The sequence below is a fragment of the Lipotes vexillifer genome, unplaced genomic scaffold (assembly GCF_000442215.2).
Source record: "Lipotes vexillifer unplaced genomic scaffold, Lipotes_vexillifer_v1.1 scaffold822, whole genome shotgun sequence".
Classification (NCBI taxonomy): Eukaryota; Metazoa; Chordata; class Mammalia; order Artiodactyla; family Lipotidae; genus Lipotes; species Lipotes vexillifer.
The window spans coordinates 3118299-3134320 of record NW_006770496.1 but is presented as its reverse complement, the minus strand read 5'-3'; the positions used below and the strand labels follow the sequence as shown (position 1 = coordinate 3134320).

General features: G+C 35.2%; 1 protein-coding gene across 2 annotated transcripts in view; it reads right to left on the bottom strand.

The window, feature by feature from the left end:
- Positions 1 to 1054: 1054 nt before the first annotated feature.
- The window catches only part of DPY19L2 (dpy-19 like 2), an 89293-nt gene continuing 74325 nt past the window's right edge, over positions 1055 to 16022 (bottom strand). For both annotated transcript variants that reach the window (XM_007446124.1, XM_007446123.1), the window contains exons 18-22: positions 12813 to 12932; positions 11556 to 11730; positions 8055 to 8154; positions 6703 to 6828; positions 1055 to 1424 (exon numbers count right to left, since the gene is read on the bottom strand). In XM_007446124.1, the coding sequence (XP_007446186.1) occupies positions 1271 to 1424; positions 6703 to 6828; positions 8055 to 8154; positions 11556 to 11730; positions 12813 to 12932 (675 nt within the window). In that variant the 3' untranslated portion in view covers positions 1055 to 1270. The remainder of the gene's footprint in view (positions 1425 to 6702; positions 6829 to 8054; positions 8155 to 11555; positions 11731 to 12812; positions 12933 to 16022) is intronic.

Here is a 16022-nt window from a genome sequence, read left to right as displayed (position 1 = left end):
AAAAATTTTATTGGTTTTCCTGTATATATTATATATATGTAATCTTCTACCTACTGTAAGTGAACTAATCTATAGAATTTAGTCATTTTGTTATCTCAAATGTAGAGGTCCAAAAAATCAGGGGATTACAAAAATTTCAAGGTGATTAAAGCAGATGCACATTAAAATACTACAGCTATGGCATATTTAACATCCATCAATCAGAGAAAGAGAGTGTTTATCTTTCCATTTGGCAACAATATCTTCAAGATAACTGTTTACCACTTTTCAAAGCACTACTATTGGGTAGGTTTTATACTGGGAGAGAGGATCTATAAAACACTACTGTCCTCATCCAAAACCAAAAATAAATAAAGGACTTTAAAATACATTAATTATGAAAGATGATGACCAGAAAAAATGACTATGTCCAATGAGCTTATAGGGCTTCAAGATGAGAATGCCTTTGCTTCATTCAAGATCTAGAATCTTCAAATTTCATTTGATAAATTTAACTGGATTTTCATTTCTGATTATGTTTAACCCCTACATTTGGCTGTGTACTGTAACAACTTTTATTTTACTTGGATAGTAAAAGAAAAACCACTGAATTCTAAAGACAGATTAATAATCTGTTGAACTCAGATTGAGAACTAATCAGTGAAAAATACTTATCTGGCTCGGTAAATAAATTTAAAGAGATTGAAAACATTACAAAATAAGCTGTTTTTTAAAATATCGAACCTGAAATGATAAAAAAGTTTTTAAAAGCTATTAAAGATCTTTCCTGAGGGCCACTAAAAGCAAAAACAACCTTAATAAACACATGGTTACAAACAAATTTCCTCACAGAGGTAAAGAGGTTGTGATCAGTATCAGGATCTTAAGGAAGTGTCATTTCAGAGACTGCATTAGTCTCTTCTAAGTGGTTTAAAGAGTCTGAGCTGGTACATCCTGGAACTAAGGAAAATCCGAAGCAATTCACCTAGTGGGATACCAAAAGGACTTACATATCCTTGATTTATTCAATTTCATTGTTCTTTTACATATATTTTTCTTCTTTAAAACTTTAAGGTGATTTACTCATTTATATGACAAGCTTAATAAGGCTGACATTCAGCAGAAAACAATGAAATAATTTACCTTTTAGCAATTAGAAAAATTTAAATCATTTTTATTATCTTCTTTTTAAGGGTCCCTTATTAAAGCTTGTGAATTTTATTAATGTAAATAAACTAAAGTGATTGTTTTTTATGCACCTCTTTGCACCACAGTGTAAAGGGTAGTCTCATTAGCAGTTAACCTTTAACACTCTGTACATACTATTCTGAAACACTGTGGTGAAGTACGGCCTCTCATCCTTGAGCAAGATGCTACATAAGGGAGGGTTAGCTGAGTTGGAAGGGTCTTCCACATCCCAAATTTCAAGCATACTGCAACCAGGCCTGAAAAAAACAGGCACATATATCTGTATTAAAAATGCATTCATATCTAGAAGAAATATAATTATAAAATATCTCCTAGATTTTTAGAGACTAATTTAATAAATTAAAGATTTTAAAACATCATTTCAAAAAATGTAAGTTTAAAATTTAGAGATAATAAAATGAAAGTACGCTGCATTTTCGTGTTCCACTTAATGAAATAACCAATATATATTACTGAATCAAATAATAAGGGCTCAATGCACATTCAGAAATATATATTTAAAAATCTACTTTCAAAGTAAAATATAAATGAATATATTTTCTAAGTGGTATTGCCATCCAAACATAAGGCCCATTTACAGCAGAATGAGAAAAATTAAAGGAAAGTTAATCTAATTCCTGATGAATTTCATATTTCATATTTTTGAGCTTAAATTGACTTGGATTAGCATGAAAACATATATAGTCCAAAGCAGGGAAAAGAAGCTCTTCTGCCAACTTTATTCTCCTCAACTCTCTCCCTTTTAAATGGATTGAATGAAATAATACTTCTCACTAGGCAACAACCTGGCATGAGAGTCATTAAAGGGAAGAAGTCAGGCAAAATTGGTTTCTAATTTTTTAACAGCTATATTGAGGTATAATTTATGTACTATAAAATTCACCCATTTTATGTGTAAAGTTTGATAAGTATGGGCAAATGTGTATAGGTGTGTGAGAACCATCATAATCGTAACACAGGGAATTTCCATCACCCCAATAAGTTCCCTTGTAGCCTTTTAGAGTCAGTCCTCTCCCCCAAATATAAACCTAGGCAAGCACTGCACCCTTCTGCACTATAGTATTGCCCTTTTTAGAATATGCTAGATAATGCATATCTAGCATATATTACATACATGGTTACTCACATGGTAACACTGCTATCCTTTCTCCTTCAACCTTTCCTTCATGTATTTGTATTTACAATGCATCTCTTACAGGAAGGACATAGTTGGGTTTTGCTTTTGTATTCAGTCTGTCAATCTCCGACATTTGATTGGAGTGTTTAGTCCCCATTCACATTTGCAAGTACTGATATGGTTTGATTTAGGGTTGCCACTTTCCTTTTTTTCTTCTATTTGTTTCGTATCTTTTTTGATCATCTGTTTCTTTCTTGATTTCTTTTATGTAAAGCAAAAAGGTTTTATTATACCATTCAATTCATCTACTGGCTTATTTGGGGTTTTTCGTTTTGTTTTTTGCTTTTGCATTTTTCAAGTGGTTTGCTCTAGGGATTACAACAGACATCTTCAATGTATCACAATTTACTTTACATTAAAATTGGATTATTTCCAAGGAGGTGTGCCAAGAAGGTGGAGTAGGAAGGCCCTGAGCTCACCCCCTCCCATGGGCACACTAATTACAACTATTTACAGAGTAACTATTGATGAGAAAGACCAGAATCTAGCAGAAAAGATCTTATACAACTAAAGATCTAAAGAAAGAACCACAATGGTAAGTGGGGCAGAGGTGTGGTATAGTCAAGACTCATCATATACCCAGGTGGGTGACCCATAGATGGGAGGATAATTACAATTGCAGAGGTTCTCCCCAAAGAGTGAAGGATCAGAGCCCCACTTTGGGCTCGGGGTCCTATATCAGGAAGATGAGCCTCCAGGATATTCAGCTTTGAAGGCAAGCAGGGTTTACTTTTGGGAAAGACAGAGGGCTGTGGAAAAGAGAATCCACTCTTAAAGGGTGTACACAGAATCTCATACACTACAGGACCCAGGGTAGAAGCAGTAATCTGGAAGAAGCCTGGGTAGACCTTCCTCTGGCCCAGACCTACCTGCTGATCTTGGAGAGTCACCCAGAGAGGCAGGAGGCAACTAGAGCTCACCCTGGGGACGCAGATGCTGGTAGCAGCTATTTTGGGGAGCTTGTTCTACCACGTGGACACTGGTGCTGGTAAGTGCCATTGTGGAATTCTTCCTCTAGCTTATTAGCATAGGCCCTGTCCCAACCCACCATCCTGTGGGTACCAGTACTGAGAAGACTCAGATCAAGCAGCTAGCCTGACACAGCCCCATCCACCAGCAGGCCAACATCAGCTTTGCTACACCCTGGAACCTATAGCCAGGTGCCTCGTGATCTGGCCCCACCCACCACTGGCCAGTAGCCTCCACACAAGGTAGGGCCTGGCAACCAACAGGACTGGGGGCCTGCCACATCTACCTGACCATCCATAGTTCTCAGCCTGCCACAAAAGAAGGGCCCGCGCAGCTGACACAGGGGGAAACCCTAGAGCATATAGCTCTGGTGACCAGAGGGGAGTGCACTTCTGGGACCCACAGGATGTCTCCTACAGAAGGTCACTTCACCAAGATTGGGAAGTGTAACCAAACTACCAAACACATAGAAATAATAACGGCAAATTAGGCAAAATGAGGTGACAGAGAAATATGTTCCAAAGGAAAAAGATAAAAACCCTGGAAGAAGAATTAACTGCAGTAGAGATAAGCAATTCCAAATAAAAAGTTCAAGGTAATGATCACAAAGATGCTCAAAGAACTTGGGAGAAGAATGGATGAACACAGTGAGAAGTTTAAAAATGAGATAGGAAATATAAAGAACCACCAAATAGCTGAATAATACAATAAGTGAAATAAAAAAAAATACACTACAAGGAATCAACAGTAGATTAGATGATACAGAGGAATGGATCAGTGAACTGGAAGACAGAGCTATGGATGTCACTGATGCTGAACAGAAAAAAAGAAAAAAAAATTACTGAGGACAGTTTAAGAGACCTCTGAGACAACATCAAGCATACTAACATTCTCATTTTAGGGGTCCCAGAAGGAGGAGAGAGAGAAAAGGGGGCAGAGAACATATGTGAAGACACAATAGCTTAAAATTTCCCTAACCCGTGAAAGGAAACAGACTTCCAGGTACACAGAGAGTCCCAAACAGGATTAACCTGAAAGGTCCACACTAAGACACATTGTAATTACAATGACAAAAATTAAACATAAAGAGAGATTCTTAAAAGCAGCAAGGGAAAAGCAACAAGTTACCTACAGGTTTTGAGCTATTATGAATAAAACTGCTATGATACTCTTTCTAGAGAGATGGGGTTTTTTTGTTTTTGCAGTACGCGGGCCTCTCACTGTTGTGGCCTCTCCCATTGCAGAGCAGAGGCTCCGGACATGTAGGCTCAGTGGCCATGGCTCACGGGCCCAGCCACTCCGCAGCATGTGGGATCTTCCCGGACCGGGGCACGAACCCGTGTGCCCTGCATTGGCAGGCGGACTCTCAACCACTGTGCCACGAGGGAAGCCCTAGAGAGATGTTTTAATTTCTCTTATTTAAATTCTTTGGAATGGAACTGCTGAGTAATAAGGTAGATGTGTGCTTAAAATTTTTTAGATTCCTCCAAATAGTTCTCCAAAGTGGTTGTATCATTTTCACTCCCCTTAGCAATGTAAGAGATTTATAATTATTCTGTATCCTCTCCAATGTATGGTATTTTAGTTTTAAAAATTGTATTTATCGGTCAGTCACACATTTTCTTTGGTGAATTATGTCTTTCCAAGTCTTTTGCCCATTTTCAACTGTACAGTCATTTTATTATTAATTTATAGAATTTCTTTATATGAACTATATTTATAAGTCCTTTATCAGATATATACTTTCAAATATTTTCTTCTAGTCTGTGGCTTGCCTTATCATTTTCCTAATGTCTTTTTGATGAAAATATTTCAATTTTGATATATACAATTTATTGATTTTTTTAAATCGTTAGTACTCTGTGTTCTAAGAAATCTTTACAATTTTAGCTCTTACATTTAGTTCTATAATCCACATAAAGTTAATTTTTGTATATGGTGTAGTATGGGTCATGGTTTAATTTTTTTCTGTACATTATATCCAGTTAGATCAGCAATATTGTTAAAAGACCCCTTTTTCCATTCAAGTAAAAAATAGTGTTTTAAAATTTTCTTTGTGTTTTTTTTCTTTGACCCATAAATTACCTGTAAGTTTACTGCCTAATTTCCAAATATGCATGGATTTACGAGGTATCTGTTTATTATTGCTTTCTATTTTAATTCTGTATGATTTAAAACCTTTTAAACATATTGAGACCATTTTACAGCCCAGCATATGTTCTCTCTTGGTGAACATTCCACATGCCCTTTAAAAGAATGTGTATTCTGCAGCTGTTTCCTGTAGTGTTCAATAAATGTCAGTTGGGTCAGATTATTTGATACTATTTGTTGTTCATCTCTTTTATATGCTTACTGAGTTTTTATCTACTTTTCCTAGTAGAGAAAAAAATGTTAACTTTTCCAACTATAATTAAAGCCTTGCTTATTTTTTCTTTTAGTTCTACACATTTTTATTTTTTGTGCTTTGAAGCTCTGTTTAGAGGTATGCATATTTAAAACTGTTAGATATTTTTGATGAGTTAATCCTTTTGTCATCATAAAATGTCCACCTTTATTTGTGACAATATGCCCTGTTTTGAAGTATGTTTTGTCTTAAGCTTTAAATTAAATTAATATGATAAGCATATACATTATGATATTTGTTTCTTCTTTTGCAAGATGCCGTTTCTTCCTATACATATTTATTAGATCTTAAAATTAGATACAAAAGTTAGCTACTAAAATTTCCGAACTTAGCTCTTCAATATCTGTTATAGCCAATTCTTAATTATCCATAGGAGAAATGAAAATTCTTAATGCTAAAATTAATATAACTAAGGACTTCTTAAATCAAGGAGACTAAACAAAGGTCTCAAGATATCCATTACACATCTTAGAATTTTATGTATTATTAGAGATTCAAAATTTAGAAATGAAAAAATGTTAATTAGAAACGTTTTCTTATTATGTCCTTTTGAGTTACATGAAACTTTTCTTATGAGTCTTATAAATCCAATGTAAATCAGCTGTAGTAGCAGAATGCTAATATCTCACTTGGCTGTAAATTCAAATCTGTATTTCAGACATCTAATAAAAGTTATCATAAAAATTTGAAGATTATGGAAAAAAGCTAAATTTAATATGTTAAATTAAAATGAAAAAATTAGGGTAGCAAAATATACTATACTTTAAAAAAAATTACATTATGCTTAAATAATAGTATAATTTTAATTTCCCACATGAAATAATTTTAAATAAAATACTAGGGCAACAATTTAATGGAATTGATTTAAAATAAAAATTTTTAAAGAATCAGGACTGCTGTAATAAAGTAAAACATTTGTTGTTTTAAAATATACCATATCATATACCACAGGGCTCATACTCACTTAGTTCTTACAACACACCATGCCTCTTCTAAAATGTAGTAATTCACATGTAACTCCACCAACTTATCTCTCACTTCTTTTGCAGATTTTCGACTATATGCAGAATAAACTATTTTTGTCCGAGCTCTTTAAATTCAAACAAGTTAAAAATTTTTAAATAAATGATAATAGATTTGTTACCAAATTAAAACCTCAATGCTTACTGGATGGAGCATTGATTATATATGACCCCAAATAGCATGAATTATTTTGGGAATAGCAACTGCCACATTTCCATTTATATTTTGCATGTGCTTAAACTTACAGCAATTTGAATTTTGCAGGTACTGCTTATTAGTGTATAAACCAGTTTAGAGTCTAGAGGTAGGTAGCAGTATAATAGTTCAGAATATAAAATTTGCTTTGCATAATTCATAAAATAATTAATCTGGAACAAATTCAGATAGAGGCTAAATATAGTGAAAATATAGATTTCAGTAGATAATTTCATTCATAGAAACCCTGAAAAGCATATGAGTTGAAGCTGAATGTAGCAAATAGAACAATTAGACAGTGGGCATCTAGGGTAGTAGTCATGTAGAGAAAGCAACTTAACAGAAGCTTGAGAGACAGGGATGCTTACCAAAATATGGTACAACAGATGGTTTAGCCCTAAATGGGTTTTTTTATAAAATCCTGAACAAATTATCAATTATGCATTAGACTTTTCTTAGGATTTCAAGCATACAGAATGCCCAATCTCCACAACCAAACATAAAACTTTAAATAATTTAAAATATTACCTCTAACAATAAGCCAAAAATACATTAAAAGGAAATGATTACCCAATTACTAGAATGATTAAAATAATTTTTAAAAGTCAGTCATTTAAGGAAAACAAAACTTTCAGACCTCAGTGGAAGCTAGAATTCCCATAATCAGCTAGCAAAAGAGCACCCCAAAGTTTCATAAAAGCATTTAATATAGCAAATTTCATGTACCTTTTCTATCTGTTAAAAAAGGCTAATCATTGGCCACAAGTAAGATGAAGAATGGTTTCTTAAACCAGGCAGAGGGGCTGTGGAATCTAGAACAGGGGTTGGCAAACTATGGCCTTGAGCCAAACCTATCCCCACTCTTACTACTATTACTTAGGAGTTTCACTGGAACACACACCCACATAAACACACAGAGGCTAGTCATAAATGTGATATATTTTTCACTTTGAGAAAAACTGGGTGTTGCTTCTTTCAGTTTTCAGAGGTTTATTAAGGTTACTTTAAGTCAACAGGTACGTATTGTAATTTCCCTATTCCTATGAGTCAGTAGAAGTCGTCAGTGTGTCTGGTTGAAGTAGTCTATCAGTTGCCCACCTCAAGTCTGCATCCTCATAATGTGGGTGATTCACAATGGGGTGAAGAGTGGAGAGCTTGACACTTGCCATTGTAGGCATGGCACCTGCGAAAACAGCATCTGGAAAACAAGATTATATTCCTTAACAACATGTTTTAAAGAAAACCAAAAGTTACCTATCTGTAATATTTGAACCCAGATTAAGAAAGATGAAGTACATTTAAATAATAATCATTGGCAGCATTCTTTTTCTTCGCTTAATAATTACTGATGGTCTACACAATAGCCAACTTTCATTAAATGTTATCTTTGTGCCAGGAACTGCTAAATACTTTTACTAGGATTATAGAATTTAATTTGCACAGCTTTGAGGTGGGTTCTATGTATTCTTATTTTGTAGATCAGGAAGCTGAGACACAGCAAAGTTAAGTGACTTGCCCAAGACTGCACAGCTAGAAAGTATCAGGGCCTACCCTCTTAGCCACTTCACTACAGCATACTACCATGTTCAAGCGCTATACTAAGAGACAGCACTACAAAGACACACAGGACTGGAAAGAATTGTAAAATTTGATATCTTGTTCCAATAGTTTAAAGTTCTAGGAACTGGGAGACTATTATAAAGGGCAAGTCTTATGGTACATGTTTTAAAGTGACTTTTGTGGGTTGTGAACTGTAATCTTGAGAACTTTCCAGATGAAAGCATTGTTTTCTTCCCTCAGATCACCTTTAAATATTCATAACTAAGTTTTCTTAGTTTCTGTTTGACTTTATAAATGTATACATTTCATCAAACCATTTCATTACTTGTTAGTAGTACTTTCTGAAGTAATAGCTTAAATGTATAAATGTATTGCCTTTTGGTTATAACTAGTCTTACACCAAAATCTACTGTCTGGCTTCAGTTTTAGTTCTCTCTCTTGGGAGACAAAAAGACCAAATGCTTACTTCCTGGCACTCCTATACAATAAATGATTACATGATTAGGAAGGTTATTGTCATTTTTAATCAGCACAGTAAAATCACTAATAAGAACAAGGCATATTATTCAGATCTACTGTAAATAATTGAATGTTTACTTTCAAATATAATTAAGCATTCTAAATGTAACTTTGGAGACTTCCCTGGTGGTGCAGTGGTTAGGAGTCTGCCTGCCAATGAGGGGGACATGGGTTCGAGCCCTGGTCCAGGAAGATCCCACATGCCACAGAGCAACTAAGCCCGTGCGCAGACTGCTGAGCCTGCGCTCTAGAGCCTGTGAGCCACAGCTGCTGAAGCCCACGTGCCTAGAGCCCATGCTCCGCAACAACAGAAGCCACTGCAATGAGAAGCCCAAGCACTGCAACGAAGAGTAGCCCCTGCTCACTGCAACTAGAAAAAGCACACGTGCAGCAACAAAGACCCAATGCAGCCAAAAATAAATAAATAAATGGATACATTTATTAAAAAATAAATAAGTAAATATAACTTTGCATGAATATCTCTTTATATGCCTTAAATTTGAAAATACATAAATAAATTGAAGCAGACGTGTATTTATTATTGTAAGATTCAATAATTAATGATGAAAAGCTCTTAGGCTAGAGCAGTGGTTCTCAACCAGAATTGATTTTGTTTCCTAGAGACACTGACAAGTTCTGGAGATATTTCTGGTTAGCACACTGTGCGGGGAGAGGGGCTACTGACATCTACGGGTAGAAGGAAGGAATGCTGCTCAATATGCTGCTGCCAATGCACAGGGTAGCCCCAAATATCAACAGTGCCAAGCTTGAGAAACTCTAGGCTAGAAGGACCCAAAGCTCAGGGCCAGGGTCATCCAGAAGAAACTAGGTAAGCCTGTCCAGCAAGAACTGGAACCACTGAGAAGCAACCATCTATGAAACAGAGAGAAGGGGAGAATACTCCCCAAATGCTTCTTTCCTCTTGGGGGCAAAGTAAACATGAGTGTGACAGGGAAACAATAGGATCTTTTCTATAATATATTTAAATCTCCACTTAGCTTACCGCATGTATTAGAAAAAATTATCCCTTTGACTTGACAGAGCCTCACTAATACATACATGATTTGGTAAGTGGACACAGGCTGGATATCAGTTCCCACTTGTCCTCCCAACTGAGCACCTTTGTGCTGTGTACAAACTATACAACCTTACATGGTAGACCTGAATGTAAGCTCTAGTTGCACCTTTACTATAGAATTTAATAAACCATGTGGTAACCATGACAGAACTCATAATACAGTGGTGAGAAAGATTGGTAAGATCAAAGAGGCAAAAATGAGGTAGGAGTTTGTGAGAGTTATATCAGAAGGGTAAGTTGCCAAACATAGGCTCTCTCTGCCAAGAACCCAAGACAAACACTGGAACAAAGAAAGACACAAGCAAACATGAAAAGAGCAGGTTATCTTTTAAAGCTTTGGAAAAACAGCTGTAAGTGGGGAGGGGCAAGGGAGAGTAAAGGGACCAGCTACCTTGTACTATTGTACTACAGGGAAAAAGTCAGTAAAGGTTAATTCAAAAATTCTGATTAAACTAACCTGGAAGCTCTAAGTGATGAGGCACTGTCACCTACACCCTTTGAAAGCCATAGGCCAAATATCTGAGTTGAAGTTCTTAAGAGTTTACCTTAATGATAGCTAGTTAGTAAAATGACGACTACCAAATAAGAGATAAGAAGAAACTGGCTCAAGGAGTCACAGGATAAATTTAAATAAACCATAGTGAAGAACTTGTGCCAGAAAAAAATTATGAAACGTCAAAAATTGTCTAGGACAAGACTATAGGTTACTTACAGAAAATAATGTACAATATATTTATCCTCTGGAAAGGTATTTAAAAGTGAAATAAATATCAATCTGCTTGAGGTGGTTTTGGATAAAGATAGCAAGAAAAGAAGATAAGCTAAAAGAATATTTTAAAGTATTTAAAAATAGCATGTATACTCATCTTTTTGAGATGAATTAGTGAAGAATTAGTGAAGAAAACAGAATATCCAAGATTTTAACTCTTCTCCATGTGACTGGTTTTACAGACATGGAGCAGAGAGTAGGCACTGATGGAAGTGATGGGAGGGGTATTGTTAACCTCCCCACAGTCAAAACTATCTTCTCCAGTGGCCTGTCACAAGGTGTGAAAGTTGTCATTAAAGGTTTTTTTTTTCTTTGAGGTGTCACTGTTATGGTTAAAATACAATAATCTCAGAGTTATAGCACATAACTTGTGAACAATCAATAACTCTTAAAATCAGTTAAAATTCTTTTTGACAGGTACCTAGGAGGGGTTTAAAGATGACACAAAACCACCTTTTAAAAAGGTTTGATTTGGTGAACACTGCAATTACCATGCTCAAAATCTGTGAAGGTATGAATGCATATGTATTTAAAAATTTTATATATATACACACACATACACATATATATGAAATGATAACTGTCCAATATATGCAAATGTATAATAACATATAATAATAATGTGTGTGCGTGAGTGTGTGCTAGCTATACGTATAACCAAAGAGCTACATACCCGGTCTGGTATTGTGTTTGATCCACTGTATCAGTTCTTCCTGGGGCAAATTATTAAATTCTCCTATTATGCTCCATTGATTATGGAGGTTTGCACAACCTTGTATTGACATCACTGTTAGAATGCCAAAGATAACATTCTCAAAACGAACTCTCCAAAAAAGCCAGCCAAAGAGCTGAAATGAAAGAAACCAATTATTTATAATTCTTATATGAAGAGGGCTATTGGGTCAATAATAAATTACCACCTTTCTACCTAAACCAAGGTGGATTACCATTTGATACTAACAATATACAGAATATAATAATCATCACCTATTGTTTAAAAACAGCAAATATTTTGGAATTGGAGTCCAGTTAAAAATGGAGCTTTCTGGGCTTCCCTGGTGGCACAGTGGTTGAGAGTCCACCTGCTGATGCAGGGGACACGGGTTCGTGCCCCAGTCCGGCAAGATCCCACATGCCGCAGAGCGGCTGGGCCCGTGAGCCATGGCCGCTGAGCCTGTGCGACAAAAAAAAAAAAAAAAAAAGAGGAGCTTTCTTTCCTCTTAAAAGAAATAAAGAAGGAATACCTGATCCTTCTAGTACTGATTTACTACCAGGAATTAAGATTAGCAAATCACGATTCTGAAACATCCTGGAACTAAATCCATAACATCTGGCTGCCTTTTATGGACATCTTGAATAACTAGGGAAACCTCACTAGTACTGACAAGTATATTCCTCTCAGGAATATAAGCATTATGATATTCTAGGGCAAGACACTTACAATCAAAACTAAATAAGGTGTCTCTAGAAGTAACTTGGTCCCAAAATTCTAGCTACTTTGTCTAGCTCTTTTGCATACAGTAACAGAACCCCAGAATTGACAATTTTCCCCCACGAATTATCCAAGCCCAACAAGACAATACTAGAGCAATTACACTGCATCTTCTCTAGTATTACAAGAGCACTTGAGGATAGTTTTGACAGGCCAAGAATCTCTTACACTGACCTGAACTTCAAAAACCTATATTTGTGGAGAGGATACTAATAGAGGGGAAAGTCATAGAATTATCAGCTAAAATCTAGGAATAATTTTCAAAGCTACCTGAATTTACTTTTCTTACTCTATAATGAATCATGAACTAACATTTTAAATCATTTAAGATAAAAACACCTAGTGTTTTTATGTTTTGGATTACTCAGCAAAGCCATGGTAACTACACCGTAGTTGCTGTAGTGTTATAGTGTAGTTATATAAGAATGAATACCTTACCCGCCGAGAGCATATCAAGGAAGCCATAACACACATGTGAGGTGTCAAAAAGAGCTTCAGCCTCATAATTAAAATGGCAAGGGAAGCAAATGCAAACAACTGCAATGTGTGAAAAATTAGCTATAAAAACACAAAACAAAATTACATTTTCACTTTATATATATTTTTAATTAATATATGTAAAATAAAGTATATTAAAACTATTATTCACTAGGACAAGGATCTTTTAAGTTAGTAATAAGTCTATTAATATTTATTCATTCATTCAACAAAGATTTATCAAATGCCTGCTATATGCCAGGTACTGTTCTGGGTGCTTTGGATATAGTAGTGAACAAAACAACACTGAGCAATTCCTGTCCTATGAGGCTCACATTTTAGTACATTTACTAAGGAGAGACAAAATAAATAGACATAGCAAATAACAAAATCTATCATACAGTCTATCAGAAAGTGGTAAGTGCAATGGAAAGGGAAGCAGAGCCAGGAAAGGAGACTGAAGTGCAGGGTGTGGTGTGAGACCACAGGCAGAAGTTGCAAGTATAATTAGGATCGTCAGAGTGGGTCTCTTCAAAGAGGTGGCATTTGAGCAAGGACCTACACCAGGTGAGAAAGGGAGTCACAGAGACATAAAAATATGGGATGCTTCACAAATTTGTGTCATTCAGTCAGCAACAAAAATCATAACACAAACTAGATTATTTTAGAAGTAGTGGAATTGTATAAATACTTGTACTAATTAGTAGGACACCCCATTTTAAGATGGGGTTCCTCTGAGCAAAGGTTTCAAACAAAATTTTTCTAACAGACATATTCATAAAATATCAACAAACTCCTCACTAGAAAAATGGACAAAGAATTAATACAACCAAAAGTAAGCACAACTAAATATCCATGTTCTAATTCACTAATATTCAAACAAATTATATAGTAAAGATAATATTTTCACCTATAAAATTGACAAATATTAAATTAATAGAGTGTTAGAGAGTATATGCCATGAAACACACCGAAATAATTGGTATATTTCTATAATTTAGTAATATTTATCAAGACCCTAGAAAAGAGCCAATTCCTTTGATTAAAATTTTGGTTCTAGGAATTTAACTTAAGAGAATAATCAGAACACAAAAATGCTTCTACAAAGATGATTGCTGAAGTGAATTTTTCACAGCAAAAACAGAAACAACCTAAGTGACCAATATAGAGGACTAAGTAAATTATTGCATTTTCACATGTATACAACCATTAAAAGATTACATACTGGAAGATTATTTAATGGCATGGAAAAGTTTTCAGAATATAAAACTCTATACTTACAGAATAATATTAATTCTATGAAAACCATCTATGTGTGTATATACATGCACAGGGGGAAAAGGCTGTAAGAGAATATACCTAAAAAGTTAACAGAAATTATTTCTGAATGGTGATTTTTCTGCATTTTTCAAATTTTAAAGACACGTGCTATTCTTATCATCAGAAATATATAATTTATATTTAAAACAGAATGGCAAAAACTATACCTAAAGTTATCTTTTTTCCTTTTCTAAATGATATTTGAAATGGAAAATCTGTTAATTTTTTAAATCATTCTGGAACCCAGAGTTGGAATGTGGAACAATTTATTTCAAAATCAATCCTTCATTTTTCTTTAGTCAAACTCACCTTTGGACAAAATCAGGAACATGTTTTGGAGAGAAGACAAGACATCAACACACTTCATCCTCAAATAGGTCCTTTTGTTTAGGACCGCTAAATCACAGATTGATAGGTTATGTGAGCCATCTACTTTAATCATCTATCCAAAACAGGGATCACTTCTATAAATCTATCAACTGAATATTCACTATTTCCCGAAAAGGAATATGCCACAGGAGTACCTATTACAAAGACAGATAGCTGTATATGTTAGAAAATCTTTTCTAAAACTGAACTAATGTTTTCCTGCAACTTCCACACCTCTGGAACTGCACAAAATTGGTCTAAACCCATTTGTGCATGACAGTTCTCGATTATCTAAATACTGTAATTATGACTTTGCATTATTCCCACCTTCAACCTTAGAAAGCTTTCTATCTTTAGAGTAAATATTCAGAAAAATTCAATTATTAGTTGTGTGTTGTCATAATTCTGGTTGCCCTGCTCTGAATGCAGTACAGATTGTCCGTCATCTTCTTGAAATGTGGCATCTAGAAACAGACCATAATAGATAACGGATAGTCAATACAAATACACATCTGAATTCTCCCAGTATTCCTTCCTTTGGTTATTTTGAGCCACAGGATGACACTATCATTTCCTCCCCTAACTTCTGTTACTTCTACTTTAGCAACAATTTCTCACATGACCAAAATCAAATCCAAGGTAGTAATACTCCTTGACTTTCCTCTGTCATCTAAAGGCTGAAGGAAGGACTCTGTTTTCATATGGAGACTTGAAAGATCCCCACCATTACCTTGTCTTCCCTGAATGATGCTTTTTGTGGCTGGATGACACAGAATACCTATCCCAAATGGCATCACTTACGTTTGTTTTCTATTCTCACCCAAATGCTCCTAAGCATTCACTTACTCTCAGGCTACGACTTTCCATAAAGCTCTCTTGCCATAGTTATTTTATCTTCCATTCTATAAGACAGCCTTCTTTTTAACTACCAAGTGGAGGACAGAAGGCTACAGTCAAAAAGTATAGTACAAAAATCACTATTGTATGTATGCCGTTGTCAACCTGGTACCTCTTGCCATATAAAAATTACTAGGAAAATTCTCACAACATTTTTTAGAGGCTGGAAGGAAGGAAGAGAAGCTCAGGGAACTGTTTACTACTCATCTTTGGAATAAGTGAGGCCAACTGGGTAAAATGTGAGGTAGCAGCTACCGAGCAGAAAGAAAGCAAGGACTAACTAAAGCCAGTCCAAATAGCGAGTTGTTCCTGTCAAAACTACCTCACATGACAGTGTGAAGATATCTTGAGAGCATGCTAAAGAGATGCCCTTCACTGGCACAGTTAACAGGGAGCAGAATATTAGATCTGAAATTTTGATCCAGAAGGCACACTAACTGTAAAAGTGGATATTTACACAATGCTTAACTTATACTAGGCATTATTGTAAGGACCTTACATGTAACTCATATAATCCCATAGCAACCATATGAAGATAAGTACTATTATGATTGTTGTTGTTTTTGTTGTTCCCCCAAAAGATGT